The sequence below is a fragment of the Monocercomonoides exilis genome (assembly GCF_001643675.1).
Source record: "Monocercomonoides exilis strain PA203 chromosome Unknown scaffold14-1859848, whole genome shotgun sequence".
In the NCBI taxonomy this organism is placed as follows: Eukaryota; Preaxostyla; order Oxymonadida; family Polymastigidae; genus Monocercomonoides; species Monocercomonoides exilis.
The window spans coordinates 1200699-1226183 of record NW_027150559.1 but is presented as its reverse complement, the minus strand read 5'-3'; the positions used below and the strand labels follow the sequence as shown (position 1 = coordinate 1226183).

Below are 25485 nucleotides of genomic sequence, written 5' to 3'. Positions count from 1 at the left end.
ATATAAAAAAAATTAATTTCACTTTTTTCTGTGTTAAGCAGCATCGTATATTATCACAATCGGATATAGTCACAAAAAGTTGTGCAAAAACCGATGTGATTATATCCGATTCAGACTGTAGTTAGTGTTAATAATGGTGGACACTTTCAATAACTGTGGACAGTAGCATTTTCTCAACAACCGTTATTGAAAGTGGCATTTTGACAATTAACCCAATTATTCCCTCAATGAATATGAACTTATAAGTCAAACAAAAATTAAACAACTTGCTCTGCAGAATTTTGAAAAAAACATTTTTAATTTTCGGAGAAACTATAAGAATTTAAATTCTTATAGTTTCTCCGAAAATTAAAAATGTTTTTTTCAAAATTCTGCAGAGCAAGTTGTTTAATTTTTGTTTGACTTATAAGTTCATATTCATTGAGGGAATAATTGGGTTAATTGTCAAAATGCCACTTTCAATAACGGTTGTTGAGAAAATGCTACTGTCCACAGTTATTGAAAGTGTCCGCCATTATTAACACTAACTATTTATATTTTTTAATATTTTCATTTTTTTTGTCAGTTTTCTAATGATTGAAACAAACATGGAAAAAAACACATCTGTCGAGTTCCATGGTTCCAAAGGAAGTGGATTATGCTATTTCAAATGTTTTTGATGAAGAGTGAAAGCGAAAAAATTTGAAAATCTATAAATTTTTGGTCAATCTTTATGACAAAAAATTTCAATATTTATTAGTTGCGTATTTATTTTTTCTTTCATGAAAGTGATCGATTTTTTTATTTATTTTGTAAATGGGTGATTATTATTGAAGTCCAATTTATTCATGTGAATAATTCGATTTATAAAATTGCTTTATGAACAAACAATAAATAAAAGTAATTTGAAATTCATCTTCAAGAGATTATTGTCATTTTTTCATCTCAAACATTGAAATTTGCAATTAATGCAACGAATCGTCAATAAAGAACAAAGTCTTTTAATAATAATGATAAAAAAAATATTCATTAATCACTATTCAAAAAAAAAAAAAAAAAAAAAAAAAAAAAAACAATTTCATCAAAAATCAAATTTAAGAATTGTTTTGAATTATCGAACTATTTTTTCAATGTTATTTTCTTAATAATTATTATTAATTTGGATCGTTATATTTGAAATCATAACTTTTTTTGGTGTGCAGTTTTTTCAAAGGAAGTTTGTATTTTGCAAGTAATTTTGTATTCAAATGCTTTACACATCACGATTGCAGTATTTTCCAATGCTTTTGCAGAAACAAAGATGAAGTTGTCATTGATAAGTATTTTTCCTTTTTCATTATTCTTTGGTGAAATTCAAAGGAAATTTTCGTGTCAAAATTATTGAACAAAAAAATATGATATCAAAAATGATTCCTCATTTGAAAAATATTCATGTAGAAAAACATTCAATAAGAAAAGAAAGTTTTTTCAGAACATCGTTGAATAAATTGAACAATGTTTGATAAGCTCAGAAATGAATGAATAAATAAATAAAAAAATAAAAACAGAAAAAATTATAGACCAAACACGAAAAAGAGTCTTCTTTGGAACCATTACACATTGTATTTTTCTCCATACAACAGTTGCATAATAAAATTATTGAAAGAACGAGTAATCAAACGAATTTTGAAATATTAAGTACATGATAATTAAGAAATTCAAAGCTTTGGACTTTTTATTTTCGATTTAAAAATCAACTCGAATTATTGCAAAATACTATTTTTTTGCTGTTTAATCTCAAAAACCAAAAGATAATTCAACTATTGATTTTAAAATCCGTAAAGAAAAGAAGTGAATTGATCAAAAATGTTATGAAAAGAATTGTATTCGCATTTATTAAGTGAGCTTAAACTTTTTGTTCCTAAAATTTGTAGAATGCAAAAAAATTTTTTTCAATTTCGATGTTAGCAAATTAAATATTTCAAAAGATATCAAAATTTTCATACTCTGTTTTTAAACAACTTCATGAGATAACTAATATGTACTATAGATGAAGCTAAAACCGTAAGAATTAACAACACTCCCCAAAAAGTCAATCGTTTTCTTGCAGTCAAGCTCGCTATTAATGAAAAAAAAGTAATCGGATTTTTGCCAAAACAAAAAGAAAACAAAAATATGTTTATGCTATGCAAACTTTCTCTGTGTTCTCTTTCTTTCGCCTTAATAATATCTTGCTTTTTCACGATTGAATCCATATCGTGTGCCAACTCAAAATATCCTTTTTCAAGTTCAGAGCCAGACATCATTTCTATATAAAGATTTTAAGTTATGAATATAAATTCACATTATTATTTTTTGAAAACAGAAGGAAGAAAAGGAGTTAATGATGCAAACTTTCTCGTGCGTGCTGCTCGACAGTGCGCTCTTCGAGAAGAAAACTAATTGTTTTAGTAGAAGCTGATGAGTGTGACATGAATTTGAAGCGGTATTCTCCTTCATAAGGTGCATTAAAAGAGAATTTTTCATCACGACCATTGGAGGAAAGGCAAACGTCTCCATTTGGATCGGTAACCTTATATTTTGAAAATTGTCAAATGAAATCATTGCATTAGATAATACAAAATCTTTTCAGAATTTATAACATTTCATACGGTCAGATAAACAGAGCCAACTCCACCTTTCACAATAAAATAGCGTCCCTGAACTTCTTGACCCTTTCTAAAATGCTCTAAAAATCCCTCATGTATTGTTTCAGTCATATTAAATAAGAACCCGAACGAAGGGGCAATAAGAAGAAGGCAAAAGATCATTTCAGTTTTGTAAAGATGTATGAAGGGAATAAACCCTTTATTTAGTTTACAAAAAAAGAAAATACATCAAAATTCAAAAAAGAATAAAATTGTTGTAAAAACTAAAACAATTATGTTCAAAAATTATATTTGAACAATATTTTTTAAAATAAAATATGAACATTACATTTTAAATAAAACAGATAAAAAAAGAAAAATCGATTAATCTCGCAAAACTATTCGTCAGAATCCAATGGCTCATATTCACCAACAACTTCTGCTTCTTTAAGAATTCTCAGCCCCCTTTCTTTTCCGCCCTTTATATGATTAATCAAGAAATGCGATATTGATTCATTTATTCCCCATTCAGAAATAAATGGAACAAGAGCTTCTTCAAAAAGATTCTGCATTTCATCAATCATGTCAAAATCTTCCGGAAGCTCCGGGTAAAGCGAAACAAATTTATGTGTTTGATCATTTTTTGTTTTATTCACTGTAATTTTCATTTCTTCCATGATAGAAGTGCTTTGAGAAAGAGATTCCAATATGAATGCGACGCGCTGGGCGAAATAGGAAACGCCTGATGAGAAGCTTATGCCATCTTTGGTTACGTTCTTGCAATATCGCAGCAGAGGAGCTGCTGTTGTGACGATTGCTTCAACTGGGTGTGGGACAAGACTGAAAAATTGGTGTTATTGAAGGATACAGATGGATAGATAGAGAACAAATAAATAAATAAATAAATAAATAAATAAATAAAAAAAAAAAAAAAAAAAAAAAAAAAAAAAAAAAAAAAACCCTCAAATTTATCATTTCTTTTCTTTTCTTTTCTTTTCCTTTCTTTTCTCTTCTCTTCTTTCTCTCTCTCTCTCTCTCTCTCTCTTTTCTTTTTCAATAAAGCAACACCACAAAACACATAAAAACACACAACATATCATTGATCCACATATAGTTCCAGTCGAGCAGCTGTTCATACAAGTAACCTGCTGTCCAATGCTGATAACCAAAATGCTTCACACATTCATTTAAAATACACTCCAAATGCATCTTTCGCAGAAGAGGGTTCTTTTGATACTGCTCTGCATCTGCCCCTCCTACACGAATAAATTTATCTTCTTCATTGCTTTCTGAATCGCCTTCTTCATTTTGACATACTCCTACATCGATGTTCACATTTTCATTTTCATTTTCATCTTCATCTTCATCTTCATTTACTTCTTCTTTTCCTTCCTTCTTTGCTTCATCACCTTTTCTATCATCATCATCACAATTAGCAATTTTTTCCTTCTCCTTCAAAAACGCTTCATATTTCACCATCATTTCATTTTTCTTCAAGTCACTCAGCTTCTTCCTCATCATCCGCATTGCCTGCGTTTCCTGCAGCATCTGCCTCATCCTCTTTATCTTCCTCTCTTTCTTCTTCATTCGCCTCAGCTTCGCCTTCGTCCTCTCAATCTCGGCATCAATCGCTGCTTCAATATCGCCTTTTCTTTCTTCTTTTCTTTCTCCTATTTCACTTTTCATTTCCTTTTCTCTTTCTTCTTCTTCATCTTCTTCTTTCTTCATCCTCTCCTCCAGATCTTCTTCTCCATCCCATTCAGAAAGTGATACGTCGTCGTCATCATCTTCTTCATCTTCTTCTTCATCTTCTTCTTCATCTTCCTGTGCTGCCTCCTTCACAAGCTGCTTAATCACTTCATAATCCTTCCCAACTGCCTGCAGCACTAACTTCCCTAACACTTTCTCCCACACATAACGACTTATTCCTCTTTTCTCTACTTTCTCATTCTTCTCTTTTCGTTCTCTTTCTTCTCTTTCCTCTCTCTTCTCTTTTCCTCCTTTTTCTTCTCTTTCTCCTTTTCCCTCTCTTTCCTCTTCAGTTTCTTCTCTTTTATCCACTTTATCTTCAATATCTGGCGAATCTATCACATTCATCTCTTCTTCAGTGAATCTCGCAGAGCAGTTCAAACATCGCCAGGGCTTCTGAACATACTGGCACTGCAAATGGATGGGCAGTGAAGAATTTGAAATGTTCATTCTTTTTTGAGATGGGTGAGATTGTTGAGATGAAATAGAAGAAGGAAAAGAAGAAGAAGATAAAGAGGAGGAGGAAGAAGAAGAAGACGTTGAAGAAGAAGAAGAAGTTGATGATGATGAAGATGATGATATCACATTCCTTTCATCTTCTTCCCCAACAACATCTCCCATAAAATACAGCTTATCAACAGCTTCTCCCCAGAAAAGAGGTGCTGATGGGCACGATCGAATAACAGAAGACGGAGAGCAGATAGGAAATGCAACTGGCGTCTGGTCAGAATCACTGTGAGGCGGCAGCATTGTTTTCTCTTCAATTTTTCCTGTTTTGCTTTCATCTTCCTCGATGAAGATCGAAAGAGAAGGTTTTGGAAGCCCTACATGCAGCTCAACTCCTGAAGAGTCAAACATTTCTGGGTGGCGATGGACAAATTTCCACCCTTCCACGTCACATCGCACTGCAAGCGGCCGCTCAGAGGGAAATTCATATGAAGCACAGAATGACTTTGAGGAATGTGCGAAATCATTTGACGAAGCTTGCGAAGAGCCTGAAGATGACGAAGGTGTTGCTGAAGATGTCTTTCTTTTGCAGTGATGCCAGGAAGGACAGGGGAATGCACGTGTGTAATCTTCATCGCGGCAGCGTGGGCACAAACAAAAGAAGTATTTGTGACGCAAGAGATCTGCTCGACGCATTAATGTTGACCGAAAAAGCAAGTCATATGCATCAATGTATGAAAATGACAATATTTCACCCACTTTAACAGGGCGAACACAACGATAACGAAGCCCCGTAAAAGTACTGTTCATAAGAGTGTAACTCATATTTGGTGCGCAAGAATGAGGAACTCTTGAAGCAACTTCAAATATTGCTGTTCCAAGATTTTTCCCTATTTCTTCCGAAACTTCAACATAAGGATGCTCGTCTGCTTCAAAATCATACTCATCCTTATTGTCACTTGTTGGTCGAGAAGCATCTCCGGTTTCTTCTAAATCAAAATACGCTTGAAACGAATGGACATTTGTATTCCATAAAAGCCACATTCTTTCCAAATTATCCGAATTAAAAATGTATGGTTCCGATTTTATATGTTTATTCCAATGTTTTGGATGATGCTTATATCGATGAGAAAGATAGTTATTTAATGGGCCAACAAATGCAGACAGAGTATCTTTAAAGGAAGAATATATATCAAGTGTTGATGTATCAGGAGCAAACATTTCGTTGTACACCCAATTTCTAAATCTTTCCTCGGAAAACGCATACCCAATGAGAAATACACCAAACGTTCTATCAACTTCGAATGTATCGCATATTTGAATAAACCAGTCTTCGGGAGGAAAAGACCGTATAAGCGGTTCTTCTAAGCATATGTCTTCACCTTTGCGACAGTTACGAATAGCAACAGTTGATCTTCCAAGGTTTTTAAAATGAATTTCCCCAAAAGAATTCAGGGCCATGTTTAAAAATGGTTCATGCAATTATTTTCGGAGTAAGGGATAATAATCTCAATAGCGGAATTTTCATTGATCAATCTGTGGGAAAAAACTTCAAAATGGTCAAGAAGGTATCATATATTATGATGAACGTTAATTGATATTAACTTACTCATTTTTATCAATCCATTTAAAACGTTTTTAGTATCAATTCAAAGTAGATCTCCTTCATCCTTCAAAGAAATCTGAAAGGCAAAGCTACAAGCTTAAGCGCCTTGTTCAGTCCCCAAATAGCTATTTCATGGATGTTAAGTGCCACAATTGCCAGAAAATGTTTGTAGCTTTGATTATGATTTGTTAACTTTGATTATTTTGTAAATTTCTTTATTTTATTGATATTTTTCGTAATCTTCCGAAACTATTGTGTTTCATTTTCAAACTTTATTAATTCTTATTTGCATTTCATATAATTACAGCATGACTGTTTTCAGTCACGCCACTTCGACAGTTGTTTGCGGAAACTGCGCCAATGTTATCTGCACTCCAACTGGAGGAAAAGCACGTCTCACAACTGGTGTTAGATATAGAAGGAAGGCAAAGTAATTCATTTCGCTTTTAGATAATTATTCTTCTAGAATGAAGATTTATTCTTGATCATTTCCCATCGTACACGAACAGAAGCAATTTTATCGTTTCATAAGCTTTGTTTTTGATTGAACAATAAAATTTCTTTTGTCAAATTGAAAAATTATGAAAGCAATCAACTCGAAATTCCTAAAGAAAGATATCAAACATTTGTTATGGTACAGAAAATTAAATATTTTTCATTTATTCCTTTGGCTCTTGTTTTATAGTTGCGCAATTGCTTCTATTCATGAATGTTGATCAACTCAAGCAATTTGAGCAAGCTACAACTCAATATTTTCTTGGTGCTCCCCAAGAACAAATGAGACAACTTTTTGCTTCGTTGCAAGAGTTTTCAAATTCTCCTGAAGTTATTGCAAACTGCAAGCTAATCCTTCTTCATTCTTCAAATCCTTATGCTATTTTTGTTGCGAGTCGTTCACTAAATAGATTCTTTTCTGTTCATCTTACAACATTGACTGTAGAATCAAAACTTGAGACGAGTTTGCATGATCTTCTATATTAATACAAAATGCATCTACCCTTAAATATCATTGTTTTGCAATAATATTGATTTAATTTTATAATTTTGAAATATTTACATTTTTCAACAGAAACATTTCTTTACCAATTTCTTGTTCATAGATCCCCTTCATTGATTGAACAGTCGTTTTCTTCAAATTCTCAATTATCCCAGAATCAGCTCCCTGCATTTGTTACAGCTTTGCAATCAGTATGTGAGGCTTATGCAAGAATTAGCAAGATTATCTGGGTTTTTGATCAAAACGAAGTAAATACAACTGAAATTGGAGTGTGCTTTACACAGACAATGAACCACATTTACATTGGCTTGGAAATGTTGAGCGAACTTGTCCGAGAAATTAGATTAAACACTCAAAATCTTTTCACCTTTGCTGAACATAGAAAAGTATGAATATAATATGTTCACTTTTGAAAAAACTTATTTTTGGAAAAGCTTCAAATTAAATTCAGGGACACTTCACTACTACCAACGATGAAGCTTGCAGCTTCCACAATTGTGCAGTGGAATTCTGGTGGATTTGCTGGTCTTCATCGTTTGTGCTGCTTATAAATACATCTCGCTCATGCTCGATATATTATTTTCGATACAATTCAAAACAACTTTCTTTTCTTTTATTTTTTCACCCTGATGTTTATTTTAATAGCATCGTTTTCTCACCGCATCCTTCGCGTCTCGCTTTCTCTTGCTGAGCAGTGTTTGTCATATGACTTCATCGGCACACTCCACAAGGGCATTGCATCTGAAGTCCAGGTTATCCATCTGCCCAATTCCTGGAGAGAGTTTGTCGAAGGCGAACAATCCAATGAGGCAGGAGCTGTGCAGACTGAATGCAGCGCCATGACTACCATCGCTGTCTGCTTTGCACTCGTCAAGCGGATGGATGGCACGTTGTCAGAAAACGATAAAGCATTGGTGTGTCTTTGTTCTTTAGAAAATAATTTATTTATTTATTTATTTATTTATTTTTTGATGAATGATTTGTTGTTTGTGCAATATGTCTGTTTCTTTAAACAACTAACTTATTTATTTATTTCCAATTGCAACGCTATGCATATATCATTTCATTTATCTTCACAATCATCATCTCCTTCCTCTTTCTCTTCTTCTCTTCTTCTCTTCTTCTCTTCTTCTCTTCTTCTCTTCTTCTCTTCTTCTCTTCTTCTCCCTTCTCCTTCTCCCAAACAACCAGGCTCTAAGCGTAGTGGGCTATTTCTCTCTCATCTGGTCGTCCATCTTCTCCTCCGACGCCAAACGCACCGGCTTCCTCTACAGCATCGTCAGCAGGACAAACGAGCTGATGTCGATGGAAGCTGTCCTCGCCTCGTCTGAAGTGTTCCACCAGCTCTGCCTCCTCCTCCTCCGCCTCCGCAGCCACCACACGCTGGCTGATCTCCTCTGCGTCTCTGACCCTTCCCAGGCGTCGCTTCTGGCTGGCCGGCCGCAGACGCCAATGCCCTCACCGACAGGGCAGAAATTCCTCCAGCTGCTTGCCTCGCTCACAATGAAGGCTCTGACACACTGGGAGTGGGCACAGCACAACCTTTCCCTCCTTCTTGCTGTCTGGGCACAGATCGTCAGCGCTGGAGGGAGGTGGCTGGGGAAAGCAGCAGGTGGGGCAGGGAGTATGGGGGGTGCTTCTTCTTCCTCTTCCTCTTCTTCTTCTGCTTTGACTTCACCAAATATGCAGAATGCTGCACTTTCTCCTCCCTTTTCGCAGTCGCCTGTGCCTGTTGCTGCTGCCACATCGTCCCCAGAGCCATCGATGACTTGGCAGGAGTATGTCTCCAGAATCGCCTCGCAGTTTATCAGCACTCGTATAGAGATCGCTGAAAAGGCTGTGTCACATGAACTGACTATGCAAGGTGATGTATTTTTTTTATTTATTTTTTATTTTGTTCTGATGCGATTTTAGATAAATATTAATACTTTTCACAACGAAGATTCCTTTTCTCTTTGTTTTGTTTTGACCTTCTTTGTGCTTTTTTTTAAATATTTTTGTTTTTCAATTTTTAAAAATTGTATTTTGTTCTTTATTCATTTCTTTCTTTTTAAATCTAATTATTATTATTATTATTATTATTACTATTTCCCTAACCTTATTTACCCTTTCCACCTCAAACAGACCCACTCGAATGCGAAGTCGAGCTGTCCAAGCAGCTCAACTCTGTGGCAGATCTCATCCGCTTCGACCCGACCCCACTCCGCAACTACATCCAAACACTCTTCACGAACTTCCATTCTGGCCTGAAAACACTCATCCAGTTAACCTCTTCTGATGCTTCTGCCAACCCTCTTCTGAATACCACTGCCTCTCTCACTGCCTCTTCCTCTGCCCCTGCCCCTTCTCTACAACAGGCAGCTGTTCTGCTCACTCGCATCACATGGCTTATTCTGATTGCCACAGACACCGTCGACCGCCGTCCAGCCACAATCACCCCCGCAAAGGACTCCGAAGACGACAGCCTCGACGCCACGCTCTGCTGCTGCTGCTTCCAGACACTCCAATTACTGCAGCAATCTCATCAATCATTACAATCATTACAGTCCCAGCAAATCTATGCACAGTCTGCTGCCTTTGGAGGAGGAATGGCGAGTCCGCAGGGCAGCCAGGCAGCTCTGGCGCAGGCGACGCTGCTGGAGGCGCTGCTGGAGACAGGCAGAGAGGCACAGAAAAGAGAAGGAAGCGCTCAAAAGGGCGAGTTGGAAGTCGCACTGGAGAGAGTGGCGAGGGCGCTGATTCGGTTCATGTCGATGTTTCGGAAGAGGTTTATGGTGGACACACTGCGGGCGACTGAAATGGTGTGTGTGAATTTTGTGATATTTTGAGATGGATGGATGAATGGATGAATGAATGAACGAGTGAATGAATGAATGCACATTGAGAAAAAAATAATCAAGCAATTTAAAGTTACTTTATATGACTTCTGTGATTTAATGAGATGATGTTTTATCTTGTATTGCTAATGAAATGTGGATAAATTTATTTTATTTATTTTTGTTTTATTATTTTATTTATTTTTTTGACTACAGATTGTTAAGCCAGTCATGCGCTTGTGCCAGTTTGAGTCGCAGAGAGAGGCGCTTTCGCTGATGGTTGGGGCAGCGCTGGATGATCTGCGCCTGTTTTATTCGCCAAAGGCAGAAAGTGTCGAAATGATGGAGAAGAGAAAGAGTAAAATGAGGGTGGATGAAGTGGATGAGGGCAAAGTTATTCAGGATTCGCTTGCGCTGTTTAAAGAATGGATCGAAGGCCACATCACTCAAAAGGAGTTTCTTAAAATGGAATTTGTGTGTATTTTATTATTATGATTATTGATGATTGCGATTATTGACAATGCTTCTTTTATGTTTTTCTTTCTTTCTTTTTATCTTATCTTTTCTTTTTTTTCTCATTTATTCTTTCTCTTATTCTTATTGATTTTCATCTTCAATTTTCATTTTATCATTCAGCCAATGAAGCTTCTAACACATCACACAAAGGACTCATTTCCTTTCCTTTCTGTGCCATCTCGTCTCAGCATTTCATTCTTCAAGGTTCTCGGAAGGTTTGCGCAACTCCTTTTTTACATCCAAAATGGATGTGTTCTTCAATTAACATTAATTTATCTTTATTTTTTTTTCCTTTCTTTCTTTCTTTCTTTCTTTCTTTCTTTCTTTCTTTCTCTCTCTCTCTCTCTCTCTTTCTTTCTTTCTTTCTTTCTTTCTTTCTCTCTTTCTTTCTTTCTTTCTTCCTTCCTTTCTTTCTTCCTTTTCTTTTCTTTACTTTCATTAACTTTACTATTTCTTTCTTAATATGAATTTTTATGAATTTCACCCTTAAAACCAATCTTCCAGCATCCTCTTCACCGACACATATCACATCCACATCACCTCCTTCTTCGAACCCTTTGTCACTTCCCTCTCCCTCCTCAACCAATACTCTCCTTCAGACCTTGTCTCTACCGTCTCTGCCAAGAAGCTGCCTCTCCTCTGCCTCTGCGCCGAGCTTCGGGGCCTGCTCTCTGCCTGCCAGTCGCACAAGTTCATCACCGTCGTCCTTGCAGTGCTCCTGCCATTCATGCCTCTTTTCTCCCGCCTCGTCAACGCTGCCTTGCTGCTCAAAGATTTTCCCTTGTTGGGTTCCCTCCTGAAAGTCGTGGGAGAGCTGACGCTGTCTAGAAACCGCCGCCTCTCTGATGACACAGGCAGTGCAGATGGCATTGTCATCTTCCGCTGTGCTGCACAGATTGTCGTTGAGGTTGGCGAGTTCATCGGTGCCAGAAGCCTCGATGCTCCAGGGGAAGCTGGAAAAGATGGAAGAGTTGTTGGAGGAGCGATGAATTCAAATGATGTGTCGTCATCATCTGCTTCTTCTGCTTCTGGTTCTTCTTCTGCTTCTTCTGCTTCACCAGCTTCTTCTTCAGCATCTTTGACATCTCAGTCAAATTCATCGAGTTTTTCTTCTCTGTTCTCGTTTGGCTCCTCTGCTTCATCATCGTCTTCATCGTCTTCTTCTTCGTCTTCAGCAAACGAAAGCATCTTCAGCGAAGAGCAGAAAACGATCTATTCAGAGCGCCTTCAGCCGATTGGGCAGCTGCTGGTGATCCTCACGAATGCTCTGACTGGCTCGTATGTGCCGTTCAGTGTGTGTCTGTTTTATGGAGATGACTCACTCGAAAGAGCAATCGCAGTGGCGATGAAGCTGCTGTGTGTTGTCTGCAACAGAGAATGGATGGTGTGGAATTTGTTGGATGAAATACATTTATTTATTTATTTATTTATTTATTTATTTATTTATTTATTTATTTATTTATTTATTTATTTATTTATTTATTTATTTATTTATTTATTTATTTATTTATTTATTTATTTATTTATTTATTTATTTTCTTTTTTCTATCCAGCTTTATCCAAAAGTTGTATCCAGAGTGCTGAAATTCTTGAGTGTATTGAGCTTAAAACGACCTGCTCTTCTGCTGACTGTTCCTCTTCCTATTTTTGAAGACATTTTGCACAAGTTAAACGAGGCCATTACATCGCAAAGTTTGCTTATTGGACTTCTTTTGCATTATTTTTCATATGTATTCTTTTTTTGCATTTCTTGTTATCATATTTTTAAATGGTCATTATCAATTGATGTGTAAATCACATGACAATGAATTCAATTAATCATATGCATTTCGTTTTGTGACAATTACAATGGAAAAATAAATACATATGTAATGCAGAAGACGAATATGTTGATCTTAGTTGCATGGTGTTCACTTGCCTCTTCCGCTTTTTGAAAGAAAACGAGCGAAAAGAAACACCTGCAATGCAGACATGGAGGGCTGTGGAAACAAAGGTTACTTGAATCTTTATAATTTTCTGTTATAAATCAGTTTTATTTATTTATTTATAATTATTTTTTTATCAAATGAAATACCACATCCGCTTCCCTCCCCCTTTTCCTTTGCCAATGTTGATGATTTCAGCTCCCATCTTTCTTGCCATCGTTGATGACGACCCTGTTCCAGATTTCTCTTAAAGATCAGCGGCTTTCGCCTCCTTCAACTTATTCTCTATTTTGCCTTTCTTGCTACAAAAACAATGTATTGTGAAATAATCATGTTAATAGAAAATTTAATGATTTTATTAATTCTTTCTTTCGATCTTTTTTTATTTTTAATTTTTTATCAGCTCTTTATGATGTTCATTGAGCAGCTTGTAAAGTCTGTCCCACCAGAAAAGCAAGAGGAAATTCAAAAGTCAATTGTGAATGTTTGTTAAAAAAAGTTTTTCTCAAAATTTTCATATTTTTTAAATTTATTTTGATTTTTGTTGAATTTAACAATGCTTAACAACTTTTCTCTGATTCCCAGATGCTTCACAACATCGAATGGAACATCGAAGATCAGGGACAAACGCGATTTCCCAATAACTTCTGTGTGTGGAGAGAAGCATATGGACACAACTTCGACAATTTGCGATAGAGGAATCAATTTACTTTTGTGTGTTTCACATCATCACTTCGCTCAACCCCATTCATTCACCACACCACCGTAGAGTCATTTTCACAGTTCACGCTAGTAATTTATGTTCCTTTCAGTTAGGCATTTCAATTTGATTTTCTTTTTTCTTTTTTCTTTCTTTCTTTTCCTCACTCTACACTTTCTTGTGACTTTAAATGACTTTATTGAGCACTTCAATTTTTCGAAAAAAAAAAAAAAATAAATATTAAAAAACGAACGAAATCCAACAAAGACACAAAAACTTGGGTTTCAAAAGTGAAAAAAAGTGGTTATCTCCGAACTTTTAACAACTTTTCTTGATATAATCTCAATAACAATCAAATAAAGTGGTAATATTGTTTGATTTTAAGACTTTTCCCTCTTCACGGCGAGAAAATAAACATTGCAAGAAGGATTAAGATCAGTGAAAGAAGAGCAATTATTGAAATTGATACAATTCGCCTGTTATCAATCATAAATATTCCACTAATTAAACATCCTGTACATAATAACACATTTCGAGTTACAAATTGTTGTAAAAAAAAATTGTTACTATAAGTGGGAAATAGCTTAATAAACATGAAATAAAACCTCCAATCATCCCTCCGAGATTAGGCAAGAAGCTAAGGCACCCAAAAAGGCTGCAGAGTAACACACCAATTGCATACAACCCGATTGACAAGCAGCAATCAATTCTGTTTGAATTATTTGCATTTTTTTTGCAGAATAAAAAAAGAAATAAATTTGAAATTCTTAAAAAGTTTATGATTTCTAACAAACATTTGTCCTTTACTTAATGATTTCCTCTCAATTATCATCTTCATTATCCACCCTCCGCAAATGCCAAACATTGCAGAACTGCTGGCAACTGAAATGCTGTTGCTTTTTGCCACTGCATTTATTGCGCAGAATACAAGGCATCCATACGCCCCTGAACCAAAAAATAGACAGGCGGTCTTGCAATTTTAATAAAAGGATTATAAAAGGAAATTATATATATGCTAAAAAATGCTAAAAAAAATATGATGCAACCTTTAGTTTTCCCCATTTGCCTTCTTTAACTAATAGCAATCGGTGCTGAAAAAGAATGTTCAAAATAAGGTGTATAATGCTGTTATGCAAGATAATGCTTGTTATGAATCGATAAATCTATAAAAAGAAAAGAATGGTCAATTCTAAAAACTAAAAACCGTTTCATACAGAAAATTTTGACTTTATATGTTTGTAATTTAAAGCTCCAAATTTAAAAAGAGTTTTGTCATCAATGGAAAAAATTGAGCATCCTTTATCTCGTTTAAAAAACAATATGATGTATGTTAAAATCTACAATGAATATTGTTAATTGTCGTATTTGATAAAGAAGCAAACCTGAATTATTGATATCCAAAATGAAAAACTCAAAAAATATCTCTTCCAATCTAATTTCCGGACAGGAGAGCACATGCGACCCACAAGACATCCGCACCCGATGAATGACATTATCAACTGAATTAAAAATTTTTTATCGGAACATTGAAAATTTTCAGCGTCACACATTTAAATAACTGTACTGTTGTGTACCCTCCAAATTTTGAGTCCAAAAGGAATTTTCTTGTATTTCATCTTTGAAAGTCTAAAAATTTGAAGAAATAAGTTAAAGTTTTACAAAAAAATTGAAAAAAAGCATATACTGATAATAAAGTTGTTTGGCTTGATGAAGAATTATCTATAATCAATGGTTCTTGTCTAAAACATAATGATATCATTTTTAACTGAGAGAATATTAACCTTGGAATGTTAAAAGGAGATGCAGAAGGAAAAGATTGAGAAAATTGATTTTGTCCTTCCTTGCTTCCAATGCTTAGCCAATCATCTCCTGGTAAAAACAAATCTGTATCTTTTGATTCATCTTTTTGGGTATTCATAAATAATCCTTTCAACAAAAATAATTAATGAAACCCAAAAAATTAAAATTAAAAATGGGTATTTTTGGAACAGAGTTTATTAGGAAATAATAATCTTTTTTAGGAAGCTTTAAATAAATAGAGAGAAAATATGTTAGCAGCTCTCATCTTTTCACAGAATCTTTCTTTTTCTCCATTTTTTCCCTTCTTATTCTCCTTTTTTTACCCCGTAAGTTTGCTTGGATGTGAATATGTTGTACATATATTTTCTGATCGTTGTTTAAAAATTGAAACCTTTTTAACTCTGATAAAACTTTAATGATGACTCTTCAGATGAATTTATTCTTAAATAAGAGCAAAAATGGATCATATATCAAAAATGAGAAAATTAATTATTTTGTTCAACTCTCCTAAATTTGTGATAATGAAGTACACTTTCGAAATCATTAATTCACAAACAAGCAAAAAAAAAAAAAAAAAAAAATATTAAGTTGCTGTTTAAAATGAAAAAACACTCTTTATTTTCAATCATAATGACTACATCAATACAACCCAAAAATATGTTGGAAAACAAATAGGATCGTGAAGAAAATACTTTAAACAGCTACATAAACACTCAAAAAAGTGGTAAGGTGAAAGAAATAAAAGAAAAGTTTGCTGAAATAATAATTAAAAATTTCAAATGTATTATTCCTTTGATTTTTTTTTTTATTTTTTACAAAATGCAAAAAAATACAAAGATAAATACTCAACAGTATATCTAAAATATGAAAAATGAGAGTAATAACATAACATACCCTCAATTTTTCTGATTAAATAAAAAATTTACTTTTTACTTGTAGCAAGAATCTGGAATTGCTGGCAAAATGAACGAGGATGGACATTTTGGCTCATATCTTGATTTATAATCCGATGTGCACTCTTGAACATTAAGTGATGGAGAATGGTCAATGCATGTGTAAATTGCGTTCAGCATTGATATTCCATTGACTTTAGCGCATTCCAGAAGAACATCATGACCAAGACCACGTCTCAATGCTGTTTTCACATCATTTTTCGAATATGTTCTATTTCCAGCAATAATTCCAGCAGCGCGGAAAATGCCAGCAATATTCAGACGCTTGTTAAGATTCACAACAGATGAGAAATAATCGCGTTCGGTATGGAAAAGATCCATTGCGCATGTTCCGTGCTTTTCCCATTCGTGTGTGTAGAATGAGTTATCGGGGCCTTGTGTAGAGACCCAATTCTTGGAAAGATCAGCAATTCCACTGATTTCTGCTGGCTTAAATGGGTATGAGTTGTTGCAGCACTCTGGCCATGATGATGCATTGTTTCCTGGCCAAAGACCATGAATTGTTACGGCATTTGTGCCACGAACTGGACCAACACCAGACCCAGGCTTATCTCTGAGACAAGCCGTTCCAATCCAGAAATTGGCGAGAACATTCATTTTGTAATCTCCAACTGATCCCTTCTGTTTGGGGCATGTTTGACGATTAGACATCAGTTCAGTAAATTCTGAACACTTGACAATACTTAAAAGCAAAAAGATAAACATCTCTCAAATCCAACAATAAAGGTTAAACTATGATAATAATGGAAAAGAGATCTTGAAAAAATTCTGAACGGGATTTGCCATTCAACAAACTGATAAAGGACAATTCCAGAGCAACAGCTAAAAATCCGCACATATTCTATCTGATTATTGATTTTTCATATATTTAAATATTTGCATTTCTTCATTTGAAGATAGTCAGCATTAATTCCTCAACTGTTTAAAAATTTCATTTTTTAATTTATCATCGGGAAAAAACAAGTCATATTTCAAAATTTTAGGTAACATTGATAAAATTTGTTACAGCTCTCGTTTTTCAGAACAATAAACAGAAAATAAAATATTCTACAACTTAAACAAGATAAAAGTCTCAAATGAACGAAGTTATCGATTTTCATGTTGGATGCTTCTTCTTTTTTGAACCTTTCTTCTTCTTCTTCTTTTGTAGCTTCGCTCTTTCAGCTTCTTCTTCAATTTCCTGCCAAAGAAGCTGCTCCTTCTGCTTTTCCAGAATTTTCTTTTGCTCTTCAGCCTCCTTTTCTTGTGCCATTGCAAGCAGAAGAGAAGGTAGTGGCGGAGGAGGAAAAGAGTCAGCAGGCTCTGATGCACTGCCGGATGATGAAGAGGCATTCGCCGCCTCTTCGTCCTCAAACAAACCAGCCCGAGACGCTGCTCCTGCTGTCCCCGTTGCAGCTGTTTTTCTTTCTTCCTCTTCTTCTTCGTTCTCAAACAGATTCGCCGAGGCAGCTGTCTGAAAAGCAAGCTGTGCTGGTAAAATCCCTCCTTCTCCTCCTTCTCCTTCCTCCTCCTCATCATCGTCTGTGATGGGGTCAAACTCGTCTTCGGGATCTGCCTGGCTCTGGCTCTGCTTCTGCTTCTGCTGCTGCGTTTTCGCCGCTGGCCGCGTCAGCTGCGAGATAATCTGCGCCACAAGCGCCGGGTCAGACGGCAGCTGGATGATAATCGGCGCTGCACTGCCTTCTGCCACGGGCAGCACAACAGACGGAGAAGAGAGTGAGGAGACAGAAGAGAGGGATGAGGCAGAGGAAGTGGAAGAGACAGAGGAGGAAGACTCTGTTAGAGCAGATGGCTGTGCTGAGGAAGTCTGTTTGGAGGTTGGCTTTGATTCCTTGTGGGGTGGAGGAGAAGATTGAATCTGTTGATGCTGCTGATGCAACTGGCTTTGATGACTTTGCTGATTTTGCTGAGCTTGTTGTGTTTGTTGTGTTTGAGTGTTTAGGATGCTTTGCTTGTTTTGCTGGTGCTGTGCCTGCTGGTGAGGCGCTTGATGCGAAACAGGGGCAGCAGAAGAGAGAGGCGAAGGAGGGGTGAATTGAGACTGCAGCGAGGCTCCCAGATTGGGTGATTGCACAAACTGGACGGAGTGTTCTGACTGGAGTTTTGAGTGAGATGGAGAATGGGAAGAAGAGGCAGGAGGCGAAAGACTCTCAAAGTGTGTGGATGGAAGGGGGTATGTGGATGTGTTCAGATGATCCAGTGAGGATGTTGATGATGTTGTTGATGCTGATGCTGACGCTGATATTGTAACTGGAAGTGATGCTGGTATTGATGCTGATGCTGAAGTTGCTGTTGATAATGGTGGAAGTAATTCCTGAATTGACTGTTGCACAGGTTGCTGCACCGGCTTTTGTGCTGGCTGGGGGCTGCTCGCCAATTGTGAATGAGATGGCTGGGCAGTGAAAAGGTTGACTTTGTTTTCAGAAAGATGATTTTGATAAGGTTGCTGAATATGAGAAGCAGACTCAGCTGCAGTTGCAGCAGTATAAGCAGGAGATGTTTGGAATGTGGAATTCAAAGGAATAGTTTGCCTAACATAGGCAGCTTGAGAAGGCTGTGGCAAAGTCTTTGGGACTGCGGCTGATGCCTGAGGTGGCAATTGTTGAGAGAAGAGTCCATCTGAATGTGATGGTTGTGAAAGAACTTGCATGTTTTGAGCAAGGGCTTGATTTTGAGTTCGTGTTTCCTGTGGAGGAGAAGATAGAAGCGATCTTTGCTGAGTATCTTGTATTGGCTGAGTCGCTTGCTGCTGACTCTGAAGATGTGCGTGAGATACTTGAACAGCATGTGGCTCAGATAAAGGCTGATGCTGTTGCGGCTCTTGAATCTTTTGAGCCGCCATAAAGGAAGGCGCGTCGTACGACTTTCGTTCGTAAGTCGAAGTTTCGTTTGCACGAGAAACCTGTGGAGATGGATGAGGTGAAGATGAAGAAGATGAAGCATGCATATTTGTAGTTTCGATAAGATGATCATCAATTTGCGAGGCACTACCTGCAAGAGCCTGAGGTGGAGGTGAAGGTGACGGTGATGGAGTTTGAGAATTTGAAGAAGGTCTTTGAAAAGACACTCCAATTTTTGAAAAAGTTGGACGATCATTTTCCTTTGTTTTTTCCTTAAAAAGAGGTTTTGAATAACAATCCTTTTCATGTTGCAAAATTGAAAATGTTAATATTGATTCAAAAATATATGGACATACTTTTTGAAGCTCAATGGCCTGCGTTAATGCTTCAAGCCATTCAGAACGATCATCAATAGTTGGTGCGATAAACTTTATTGAACCTGGTGGATTGGGATTTTTTTTTGTTCCATGATGTGGACTCGTAATTTCTAATGGAAAAACATTTCCACTAATATCTTTAACTTGCAATGGCGTGACAGATGCATCTTTTAAAACAACAACATCAGTAATTTTATCTCTTGGAGATTCTCCATTCGCAAAAACTAAAAATTGCGTGAGCAAAAACACCATTTGTTGTTTTGTACCGAATATTCCACCATCTTCTTTTTTCAAAACTCCTTGCTTCAAGCGATGTGCAATAAAGTTCCCAACATAATTCCCAATCATTTCTTCTCGTTGCTCGAGAAGTAATTTAAGCGACATCTTGGAATTCTACCTGACGAAAAAAATGAATGTGCTCAAATACAGCCTAACTATTATTTGAAAAAAAAAGCAGTTCCGTCAAGAACGTATTTCTTATATTGATCTGACTTATAAATAGTTATTTTGAAAATTGCATTGAAACACTTTCATTAAAAATATAGAAATTTGTTTATGAGTCTTTTGAAAAGTTTTAAAATAAATAGAAATAATTACAAAAATTTCGGTCTTATCAAGAGAATTAAAAAAAATATTTAGATTTGATGATTGAACTCAATTTTAATCTTTTGCTTTTTAATAATTTTTATTGCAAATGATTAATATCATTCAAATTCATAAAAAATTCAAAATTTCTAATCTGTTATTGTGGTGAAATTCTTTTTCATTTCTCATCATTTCAACAATCTTTTTGTTAAAAGGAACAAATCTCCGAGAAATTTGATTTTATTAATAGAGAATGATATTATCCATCAAATTTACAGCATTTTTGAATATTTGATTTTTGACTTTTATTTGCTAAAAAGGGCATACGATCAGAAAATGGCATCATGGCTGAGATTTCTTCAAGTGCAAGAGTCAACTTCAGAAAAATTAATTGCACAAGGCGCATCGCTTGAAGAAATACTTCAATCAGAGGACATTTTACAAGATGTTAAATCACAATCTCCAAAATTGATGGATTAGTTTGAAATTAAAATTTCAGGAGATGTTCCTGATTTTGATTAATTTTTTTATTTTTCTGATTGATATTTTTTATGTAGTATTACGTCACCCGAAATTGTTGTTCAGATGCTCAATCTTTTGGTGAAGAATCCCGAAAAAGGCCCAACGGAAATGGAGCAATATTCCTTTCCTTATCTTGTAACAGAAATTTTGTCTGAAGATGATCAAAGAATTCAAGAGGCGTTATATGAGCCCGAATGCCTGGAAATTCTTTTTTCTTTTTTAGAAAATCAAAATCCTGTTCAATCTGTTTATGCTCATCACGTCTGCCGTATCTTCCATTCGCTCTTAACACGATTCGGTTCAGAGGTTTGAATAAAATATTTTGGAAGATTATGACAATTGCGTACTTTTATTTTCATTCTTTTTGGAAACAATTCATCAGCTGCTTGAAAAAATGGAGGAAAGAAATACAATTCCTATGCTCGTTAATCATCTCGATAATTTTCCATTTTGCGAATTATTATTTGACCTAATCGTTATTGTCGAGAATAATAGTGAAAAAGAAGGGCTTATTAATGTGTGATTTGTAATTTGATATTGGTATTGAATCAAAGTTATTTTTATTGTTGAAAATAAAAACAGTGGATGAAGAAATACGACATGGTATATCTGCTTCTCTCCGAGATGAAGAAATGCAAATCACCAACAGTATATTTGAAATCATATATTTTATAAAATTATCACATTAAATATATTTTTTTGTTTCTTTTTTTTTTCTGCAAAGGTTCCTGGAAACACAGGCCAGATACTCAACAACATCATAATTCGTTTCTGCGACATACCAGAGCATCAGGATCTGCTCTTCACCGAGATTCTGACAGACCACGAAATGAATCTTCTTCTCGAGATGGCATTGCTGGGTTCTCGAATGGACAATTCACACGAAAATGACCAGAAAGATTCAACTTCCAGCGAAAAGGGGGGTTTAGCTGTCATTCCGCTGAGCACATGCTCCGCGGCGGTGTCGCTGCTTGTGGACATCGTGTGGAACACGCGGCAGAACCCGAGCGATCCCGACGGCCAGCCCATCAACCCGATCCAGGCAGACTTCGACCCTCCAGCATTCATCGTGCACTACATCCTGTCTTCGCTGGCGTCCCTTGTGCGCTGCCTCTCGTTCGACTGGACGTCTCCGTCATACACAAATGCAGGGCTGGGCTTGAATGGTGATGTTAATACTAATAGTAATACTAACAATAATACTAACACAAACACAAACACTGATTTAAATGCCAGTGCAAGTTCGATTTCTAATCCTAATTCGAGTTCTCTTACAAGTCCCAATCTGAATTCGTTGCCAACCCCGCCTTTGACACCACCTCCGCTTCCGCCTCCTTCTCCTCCGCCAATCACGCCTCCTCCACCAACATGCACAACTTCTGCTCCTTCTTCTTCTACTTCTCCTGCACCTTCTTCTTCTTCTTCACAATCATCTTCGTCTTCTCCTTCTCCTTCTTCATTTCCATCATCATCATCATCTTCTTCTTCTTCCTCTTCTTCCTTCTCTTCCTCATCCACAGCATTCACACCACTTGCACACTTTCCTATTCCTCATTCTTTTCGAGGAGGCGGACGAAGCATAGGCACTTATCGGATGAAAGGTTTGCTTACACCATTCTATTTGTAGTGTCAGTCACTCGCAAGAGTTTTGCCTTATATGGTTATATTTTTTTTTTACCTTTTCCCCTTTTTTTAACCTATTTTTTCGAAATATTTCTTGACTTTTTGTTTGTTCATTGCTCAAATTTTCAATTCATAAAAAATATTTTTTATTTTTTTGATTTTTATTATTATCATTCATCCGATTCATTTTAACATAATAAACACACACACACACACACACACACACACACACACACACACACACAATAACACAGTTGTTGTTCTCATCTCCACCATCCTCCGAAGCGGCTACGGCTCCGCGCTGGACGACGCCTTTCTCTCGCCCCCCGATGCCACCTCTTCCACCCCTTCTTCCCTCTTCACCCCCCTCGTCCGCCTCTTCTTCGACTTCCCCTCAAACACTCTGCTTCTCTCTGAGCTCTACACGCTCTTCGAAACCGTCCTCCTCAGCCGCAGCAAAGCGCTCCAGCAGCGCCTGCTCCTCGGCGGAGGGCTGGTTGCTGCTGTCATCCAGGCGCTGCAGACAGAGCAGCAGCGGAGACGCGACTTGGAGGTGTGGAAGAAGAAGAGAGAAGAAGAGATCCAGCAGCAGAACGATCCTTGTGGCGGTGGTGATGGTGTTGATAATGTTGATGACGAGCCGCCTCCTCCTCCTTCGTTTCCTGCCCCGCCTGTGGAGCGCCTGCCGCCACCAGCTGATCATTTGGCACACACACTGCACATTGCGCGCCTTTTGGAGGAGAAGCGGTATGAGGTCGATGGACTCGATGCTGCTCTGCTGGCTGCTCCTCCTCCGCAGCTTCCGCTGGGCAGCTGTGCCTCCCCTGCGGAGTGGAGCTGGGACGTGCTGTTTCAGTCGATTGTTGCTCCGGCAATGAAAGAGCAGGACGGGGCAGACAGAGAAGGAGATTACGATATGGATGGGTCTGGAGGGGAAGAGGACAACAATGAGGATGGAGATGATGATTGGCCGCAGTGGAATCAGAATAGCAGCGGCGGAGATGATGGCGCGCGCAGATCTGCGTTTGATGATGATCAGCCGCCCCCAGCTATTGACGACGAGGAGGAGGAGGAAGAAGACGAAGATGATTAAAAATCTCATTTCACAAAAAACAAAAAAAAAATTCTATACTCATTTGTAAATAAATTCTGCACTTCTCGTTTTGTTTTGTGTTTTGTCTCTGTAAAAAATGATGCTTTCACATTTCATCAGGACATTCCAATTTATGGAATGTATCTCAACTTTTCCCTTCTTTAAGAGTCATATCGCCACATCGTTTTTAAATTTTTTTTGATGATTTTTCTGAAATCAAAAATTTGAATTATTTAAAGAGATTATTGAGAATTTATTTTTCAATTTAATTTTAATAATATCTATTAACATGAACAAACATTTTTTGTATGATCGCATTCCCAGAAGTAATAAAATAATGATCTTGAATAACAACTTGGGGAATTTTGTCGAGGACAGTTTCTCAACTTGAGACCAGTCATGGATATTGAAGAGTTTGTACAATGTTTCACACAATTATTTTATTTATAAAAATTTAATTAACAACAGACAACCAGTCGAAGCAACCCCAATTGCACACGAAGCCCCAAAAGCTCTTGATCTTCCAACAGCCATTCAAAATGTGCTCAAGAGCTCGTTAATTCACGGAAAACTCTTCCGTGGATTGCGTGAATGTGCAAAGGCTCTTGATCGTAACGAGGCCGCTCTTTGCATTCTTGCTGATTCCTGCGAAGAAGAATCATACAAGAAGCTTGTTGAAACATTGTGCGCACATCGTAACGTTCCAATTCTTCGCGTTGAAAGCGCAGAAGATCTTGGCCAATGGGCTGGACTGTGCCAGATTGACAAAGACGGACAACCCCGTAAGATCGTCAACTGCTCTTGCGTTGTCATTAAGGAAGTTGGTACAGATATCCAGAGCTATGAATTCATCGCAAAGCACATCAAATCTCAAGCATAAATTATTGCTTTGTTTCGTTTATCTTTTTGAAAAGATATCCATGGCATTTCTCTGAATATCTTTTCTTCTGATAAAAAATGAACACTGAAGAAAAACTTCAATCAAACAAAAAGTGACTTTTATTTTCGAAAAATTCAAATGAAACAACATAATTCAAACAAACTAATGAATTATAAAAAAATGTTCGATTAAGAATGTTAAAAACCGAAAACATCGCGAATAAAGCAAATAACTGTCAAAACATAAAGACTAAACATAACATTGGAAAACATAAATGGAGAAATTTGCTTTACAAGAAAAACAAAACCAAAAATCGAATTACAAAAAACAGAAACTGAAGATAAATTTTTAATTTAATTTCTTTTTCTTCTTTTTCTTTTTCTTCTTCTTTTTCAACATTTTATGAGCGTTTTCATCAGAGGAAACGGACATTTGACTTTGTGATGATTCGCCTAAGAATGAAGATTGACTTTGTTCAGAAAAGTTTGAGTCAATTGTGTGAAGAGATTCTTCAATTTCAGTTACTCCTTCACATAAACTTGGATGAGTTTGACCATCATAAAACATTGGATTTATAAGATTGTGTTGGGAGTTATATGATTCTCCTTGAAATGAATGTGTTTCATAGGGACGAGGCTCTTGAAAGCTATATTTATTGTCAGAATTGGGAAATTCTTCAGAAGAAAGAATCGGCTTCAAAGTTTGAACAGGAACAAGCCTTTGAGTTCGTGGATTTCGAGGCTTTTTAGGTGTCATTGTTGTCAGATTGAAAACGGCAAGAAGAAGAAGCGGAGGTAATAAATCAAATACGACATAAAAAGTTATATGCTGAAGAAAGTAGTTCTGACTAAACATGTCGCATTAAAAAGAAAAGTGAATTATCAATCAAAAAGCAGAATGACTCACCATGAAATTTCGTTTTCAAGACAACGATTAAAATATTTGCGCCAAGAGTCGGTAATGCGATTTTTATTAGTTAAATCAAAAATATTGAATACAACCCTGGCTAAATAAAATAACGAAAAAATTACAGAAATTACTAATAATAGTTTAATTCTCCATTGAACATTCTTGTTTAAATGTGATCCTCTTATTGTTCTAAAAAGCGTAGCAGAGTAAATAGAAATAATTACTACAATTATTCCAAAAACCGCTGTATTGATTATCCCAATAACATCGCTAGGAAGTCCAAATTTCTCATTACTTTTCGTAACGTCCTAAAATAGCAATAACAATGAAACTACAATAAATTATATCGAACGCTTTTATAAATTCAAACTTGTTGAAAAATGATAACAATTACCAATCCAACAAAAAGAACAATATCAAAAATGAGGAAAAAAATTGGAAGAGGTCTGATGCGAGTTGTTGCAAAGGTTGAAGAAACACTGGAAATAGGACCAAGCCACAAAACCATAAATTGCCATTGTACCAGAAGCAAATAGCGAGGAAGTTGATAACAAATCAAGGA

The 25485-nt window shown here is 36.3% G+C and overlaps 10 protein-coding genes across 10 annotated transcripts; 4 read left to right on the top strand and 6 right to left on the bottom strand.

The window, feature by feature from the left end:
• Positions 1-1299: 1299 nt before the first annotated feature.
• On the bottom strand, positions 1300-2789 carry MONOS_2469 (putative p24 family protein beta-1). The gene is made up of 5 exons (XM_067872391.1): positions 2610-2789; positions 2353-2530; positions 2153-2266; positions 1965-2077; positions 1300-1879 (listed from the first exon to the last, which is right to left on the bottom strand). The coding sequence occupies exons 1-5, from the start codon at positions 2766-2768 to the stop codon at positions 1865-1867; spliced, it is 579 nt and encodes a 192-aa protein (XP_067730449.1). The 5' UTR covers positions 2769-2789; the 3' UTR covers positions 1300-1864.
• A 194-nt stretch (positions 2790-2983) lies between these two features.
• On the bottom strand, positions 2984-6271 carry MONOS_2470 (uncharacterized protein; the record flags this gene model as incomplete). Its single annotated transcript, XM_067872393.1, has 2 exons — positions 3676-6271; positions 2984-3425 (listed from the first exon to the last, which is right to left on the bottom strand). The coding sequence occupies exons 1-2, from the start codon at positions 6240-6242 to the stop codon at positions 2984-2986; spliced, it is 3009 nt and encodes a 1002-aa protein (XP_067730448.1). The 5' UTR covers positions 6243-6271.
• A 28-nt stretch (positions 6272-6299) lies between these two features.
• On the top strand, positions 6300-6919 carry MONOS_2471 (putative 40S ribosomal protein S27-1). The gene is made up of 3 exons (XM_067872394.1): positions 6300-6349; positions 6424-6551; positions 6695-6919. The coding sequence occupies exons 1-3, from the start codon at positions 6338-6340 to the stop codon at positions 6819-6821; spliced, it is 267 nt and encodes an 88-aa protein (XP_067730447.1). The 5' UTR covers positions 6300-6337; the 3' UTR covers positions 6822-6919.
• Positions 6920-7857: 938 nt separating this feature from the next.
• MONOS_2472 (putative RAN binding protein) lies at positions 7858-13337 on the top strand (the record flags this gene model as incomplete). The annotated part of the gene is made up of 12 exons (XM_067872395.1): positions 7858-7918; positions 8030-8298; positions 8576-9248; positions 9509-10185; positions 10417-10674; positions 10837-10931; positions 11221-12100; positions 12270-12408; positions 12594-12709; positions 12840-12956; positions 13045-13125; positions 13227-13337. 12 exons carry the CDS (start codon positions 7858-7860, stop codon positions 13335-13337), a joined length of 3477 nt encoding a protein of 1158 aa, XP_067730446.1.
• A 185-nt stretch (positions 13338-13522) lies between these two features.
• MONOS_2473 (putative Rhomboid family) lies at positions 13523-15307 on the bottom strand. The gene is made up of 9 exons (XM_067872396.1): positions 15123-15307; positions 15026-15080; positions 14890-14967; positions 14724-14840; positions 14556-14678; positions 14388-14504; positions 14136-14311; positions 13947-14050; positions 13523-13854 (listed from the first exon to the last, which is right to left on the bottom strand). The coding sequence occupies exons 1-9, from the start codon at positions 15257-15259 to the stop codon at positions 13739-13741; spliced, it is 1023 nt and encodes a 340-aa protein (XP_067730445.1). The 5' UTR covers positions 15260-15307; the 3' UTR covers positions 13523-13738.
• A 253-nt stretch (positions 15308-15560) lies between these two features.
• Positions 15561-16834, bottom strand: MONOS_2474 (putative Ribonuclease 1). Its single transcript, XM_067872397.1, has one exon. The coding sequence runs from the start codon at positions 16797-16799 to the stop codon at positions 16071-16073; it is 729 nt and encodes a 242-aa protein (XP_067730444.1). The 5' UTR covers positions 16800-16834; the 3' UTR covers positions 15561-16070.
• Positions 16835-17007: 173 nt separating this feature from the next.
• MONOS_2475 (uncharacterized protein) lies at positions 17008-19794 on the bottom strand. The gene is made up of 2 exons (XM_067872398.1): positions 19291-19794; positions 17008-19233 (listed from the first exon to the last, which is right to left on the bottom strand). The coding sequence occupies exons 1-2, from the start codon at positions 19693-19695 to the stop codon at positions 17191-17193; spliced, it is 2448 nt and encodes an 815-aa protein (XP_067730443.1). The 5' UTR covers positions 19696-19794; the 3' UTR covers positions 17008-17190.
• Positions 19795-20232: 438 nt separating this feature from the next.
• Positions 20233-23372, top strand: MONOS_2476 (putative serine/threonine-protein phosphatase 6 regulatory subunit 1; the record flags this gene model as incomplete). The annotated part of the gene is made up of 6 exons (XM_067872399.1): positions 20233-20375; positions 20454-20724; positions 20801-20935; positions 21001-21066; positions 21143-22019; positions 22296-23372. The coding sequence occupies 6 exons, from the start codon at positions 20233-20235 to the stop codon at positions 23132-23134; spliced, it is 2331 nt and encodes a 776-aa protein (XP_067730442.1). The 3' UTR covers positions 23135-23372.
• A 127-nt stretch (positions 23373-23499) lies between these two features.
• On the top strand, positions 23500-24130 carry MONOS_2477 (putative 60S ribosomal protein L10a-1). Its single transcript, XM_067872400.1, has 2 exons — positions 23500-23547; positions 23603-24130. The coding sequence occupies exons 1-2, from the start codon at positions 23534-23536 to the stop codon at positions 24012-24014; spliced, it is 426 nt and encodes a 141-aa protein (XP_067730441.1). The 5' UTR covers positions 23500-23533; the 3' UTR covers positions 24015-24130.
• An 860-nt stretch (positions 24131-24990) lies between these two features.
• Positions 24991-25431, bottom strand: MONOS_17378 (uncharacterized protein; the record flags this gene model as incomplete). The annotated part of the gene is made up of 3 exons (XM_067870292.1): positions 24991-25020; positions 25166-25231; positions 25294-25431. The coding sequence occupies 3 exons, from the start codon at positions 25429-25431 to the stop codon at positions 24991-24993; spliced, it is 234 nt and encodes a 77-aa protein (XP_067730440.1).
• Between the last annotated feature and the right edge of the window lie 54 nt (positions 25432-25485).

What these genes read in the sequence shown, in the direction of transcription:
- MONOS_2475 (XM_067872398.1), bottom strand. Translation starts at nt 19,695, where the DNA reads ATGTCGCTTAAATTACTTCTCGAGCAACGAGAAGAAATGATTGGGAAT. An exon ending in AGGCCATTGAGCTTCAAAAA is followed by an intron (nt 19,234 to 19,290) that starts GTATGTCCATAT and finishes CAACATGAAAAG; the next exon opens with GATTGTTATTCAAAACCTCT.
- MONOS_2474 (XM_067872397.1), bottom strand. Translation starts at nt 16,799, where the DNA reads ATGTTTATCTTTTTGCTTTTAAGTATTGTCAAGTGTTCAGAATTTACT.
- MONOS_2469 (XM_067872391.1), bottom strand. Translation starts at nt 2,768, where the DNA reads ATGATCTTTTGCCTTCTTCTTATTGCCCCTTCGTTCGGGTTCTTATTT. An exon ending in TTGGCTCTGTTTATCTGACC is followed by an intron (nt 2,531 to 2,609) that starts GTATGAAATGTT and finishes TCAAAATATAAG; the next exon opens with GTTACCGATCCAAATGGAGA. An exon ending in AGAAAGAGAACACAGAGAAA is followed by an intron (nt 2,078 to 2,152) that starts GTTTGCATAGCA and finishes TTTCATTAATAG; the next exon opens with CGAGCTTGACTGCAAGAAAA.
- MONOS_2473 (XM_067872396.1), bottom strand. Translation starts at nt 15,259, where the DNA reads ATGAATACCCAAAAAGATGAATCAAAAGATACAGATTTGTTTTTACCA. An exon ending in AACAGTACAGTTATTTAAAT is followed by an intron (nt 14,841 to 14,889) that starts GTGTGACGCTGA and finishes TTTTTAATTCAG; the next exon opens with TTGATAATGTCATTCATCGG. An exon ending in ATATAAAGTCAAAATTTTCT is followed by an intron (nt 14,505 to 14,555) that starts GTATGAAACGGT and finishes TTCTTTTTATAG; the next exon opens with ATTTATCGATTCATAACAAG.
- MONOS_2471 (XM_067872394.1), top strand. An exon ending in TGCCACAATTGCCAGAAAAT is followed by an intron (nt 6,552 to 6,694) that starts GTTTGTAGCTTT and finishes ATATAATTACAG; the next exon opens with CATGACTGTTTTCAGTCACG.